The sequence below is a fragment of the Sinocyclocheilus anshuiensis genome, unplaced genomic scaffold, assembly GCF_001515605.1.
Source record: "Sinocyclocheilus anshuiensis isolate Anshui unplaced genomic scaffold, SAMN03320099.WGS_v1.1 scaffold955, whole genome shotgun sequence".
Classification (NCBI taxonomy): domain Eukaryota; kingdom Metazoa; phylum Chordata; class Actinopteri; order Cypriniformes; family Cyprinidae; genus Sinocyclocheilus; species Sinocyclocheilus anshuiensis.
Window position 1 is genome coordinate 1,348,105 of NW_015546094.1, and position 3,083 is coordinate 1,351,187.

Genomic DNA, 3,083 nt, shown 5'->3' on the forward strand with positions numbered 1-3,083 from the left:
TGATTTTCCTGCCTTTTTTCTTACCATGAGAAAAGCATCTATGGGACAATCTCTGTGATAATTTAACTTAACTTTCAACTGGTCCTTTTCTAAATAATATTTTAGAATATTACAATGATATATAACACAACAATTTGTTTCATTTATATAAATAAAAAATTAAATAGAATTAAATTTAATATCTTTCCATTTTTTTACTCTGAGATCCAAGGCCATTCTCCATAAACTCTGTGATAATTTTACTTAAATTTAATTTTGTTCTTTTTAAAATAACATATAATAATGTATAATAATTTATTTTTTTCTCTTATATATATAAATAAATAATTGAATAGAATGTAACATGTAATTTGTTCTTACCCTGAGAAAGGCATCCAGGGGTCCATTCTCCATAAACTCTGTGATAATCCGTTCAGGAGGGGTGCGAGTGATCACACCTTCCAGTTTCAGTACATTGGGGTGGTCAAACTGGCCAAGTACTCCGGCTTCACTGAGAAACACATTCTTCTCACGGTCTGTCACTCCCCAACGCAAAGTCTTAACCGCAACCAGCACCTCTCTATGACCTAGTGGCCTGTACCAGCCACGGGACACCTCCCCGAACTGAGCTAGAGAGAGAAGAGTGTTCTGAGGTTTAAAAAAAAAAAAAACCCAACACACACTTTTTTTCAATTTTTTCTGGGGACATTCTATAGGTGTAATGGTTTTTATACTGTACAAACACTTGATTCTATATGATTTATAAGCTGTTTTCGTAATGGGGACCAAAAAAAATGTCCCCACAAGGTCAAACTGTACTGGTGTTACTATACTTGTGAGGACATTTGGTCCTCATAATGTAGGGAATACCAGGTAAACACTCAGACACACACACTGTACTATTCTGTGTTTTGTTTATGCAACTGCTCATGAGACATTCTAATAGCTCCCTCTAGTGTACATTTGGTTCATTTAACTGCTTTGTCACTACATGGGATGTAAAATTTATAATGCTCACCTCTTGGTTGCTCATGTCCCAGTATGGACGTTCTCCATATGACATGACCTCCCACATGAGTATCCCAAAACTCCAGACATCACTCGCTGAACTGAATTTACGATGCTGGAAAGCTTCAGGAGCTGTCCACCGCACTGGGATCTTACTGCCCTGAAAGACAAGAGGGAATAATTCAATCAACGACAACACAAATGAACAAAAAAACTCAAGAGCAACAATGGAAAGAACTAAAAATGAAAGGAATGTACATACATCCATTTAAATAGTGTTTTGTACATTTACAGAAATTTTCCCATAACGCACCAGTGAAGCAGTGTAGGTGGGCATGTTGTGGTCCAGACCCCTCATTAAACGGGACAGGCCGAAGTCAGACACCTTACAAACCAGGTTTGAATTCACCAGAATGTTCCGGGCAGCAAGGTCACGATGGACAAAATTTCTCTCTGAAAGATAACGCATTCCAGCTCCAACACCTCTCAACATGCCTACCAGCTGCAACACGCTGAACTGATCCTCGTTTTCCTAAAAAAAAAGAAAAAAAACAACAAATGTATGAATATGCATTTTTAATTTAATGTATTTTTCATACATGTTTGATGTAAAACATCTTGTAATTTTAAATAATGTAATACTATAAAGATAAATATATTTTATTTATATGAACACAAATCATTTAATTAAATTTCCTGTCATTTTATAATATATTTTATTTATAAATAAATATCTGTAATTTGTTCTTACCCTGAGAAAGGCATCCAGGGGTCCATTCTCCATAAACTCTGTGATAATCCGTTCAGGAGGGGTGCGAGTGATCACACCTTCCAGTTTCAGTACATTAGGGTGGTCAAACTGGCCAAGGACTCCAGCCTCACTGAGAAACACATTCTTCTCACGGTCTGTCACTCCCCAACGCAAAGTCTTAACCGCAACCAGCACCTCTCTATGACCTAGTGGCCTGTACCAGCCACGGGACACCTCCCCGAACTGAGCTAGAGAGAGAAGAGTGTTCTGAGGTTTAAAAAAAAAAAAAACCCATAATGCTTGTTTTATCTGATTTATACACTTCGTGTCAAGCTGTTGTTATCCTGCCTCTGGAAAATCAACAAACTTTCAACACATGTACTAACCAGCACCAATGACTTCTTCAATCTTTAGGTGAGCAGGGTCGATTTCACGTGCAAATTCTTTGACCGCCTCACTGGGGTCTTCGTAAGTAGAGGGGCCCACATAATATTTCACCCCACCTGAATAAGTAACAACATCCATATTATGTTTAATCCACACAGACCATCTAATGACTGGTTCGGTCTCAGACATGCTGCCAGGCGGCTCGAAATGTCAGGGGGAATAAAGTAATACCACAAATATGTGCACCACAGTCAGGACTACAAACATAAAAACTACTGACATGGCACATTTATAATCCTTTGTCAAAATAGCAAAATTCTCACAAACCCCTCTTAATTGTGGTGTAGACATAGTACTTTACTGAATCATAGCTATTACGTAATAGCAATAATGACAAAGTAGTCTGAATGCAGCCCACTTTAGAAGATGAAGATAATGTACATGTAGTGACTGTTGGAGAAATGTACACAAGTATGCACTGCAGTTCACATACAAAGCTCTCACCTCTGTTGCTGATGTATCTCTGAAGTCTGTCGCTATAAGGGCTTTCTCTCCTTTTACTAGCGGAAAAAAGGTAGAATAACAAAGACACAATAACAGTGATATTCTTTTAATCTTTTATATGCAAGAAACACGCCTCTTTTTGTACTTTCTTGTAATATCTACTAGTATCTTTCGTAATATCTACATATATTGCACAATACATACCTTCGAAACACAAACACAATGATGATGGCAGTCACAACCAATAGAAACGCTGCTCCACCCATTATCGATCCAATCATAAGAGGAAGGCGATTCTGAATCTGCTTTGACTGTTCCTCTATTAAATGAAACAAAAAAAATAACTGAAAATATGTCAAATATTTTAGAATTTCAAATAAAAGTTTTCTATTTGAATATATTTTAAAATGTAATTTATTCCTGTGATACAAAGCTGAATTTTCAGCATCATTAC

At 36.9% G+C, this 3,083-nt stretch overlaps 1 protein-coding gene across 1 annotated transcript in view; it reads right to left on the minus strand.

Moving 5' to 3' along the window:
- LOC107700205 (ephrin type-B receptor 5-like) overlaps positions 1-3,083 on the minus strand; it is a 31,595-nt gene that overhangs the window by 4,243 nt on the left and 24,269 nt on the right. The window contains exons 10-15 of the mRNA XM_016501786.1: positions 2,834-2,948; positions 2,630-2,685; positions 2,125-2,241; positions 1,739-1,986; positions 1,301-1,519; positions 998-1,147 (exon numbers count right to left, since the gene is read on the minus strand). Coding sequence (XP_016357272.1) covers positions 998-1,147; positions 1,301-1,519; positions 1,739-1,986; positions 2,125-2,241; positions 2,630-2,685; positions 2,834-2,948 — 905 coding nt within the window. The remainder of the gene's footprint in view (positions 1-997; positions 1,148-1,300; positions 1,520-1,738; positions 1,987-2,124; positions 2,242-2,629; positions 2,686-2,833; positions 2,949-3,083) is intronic.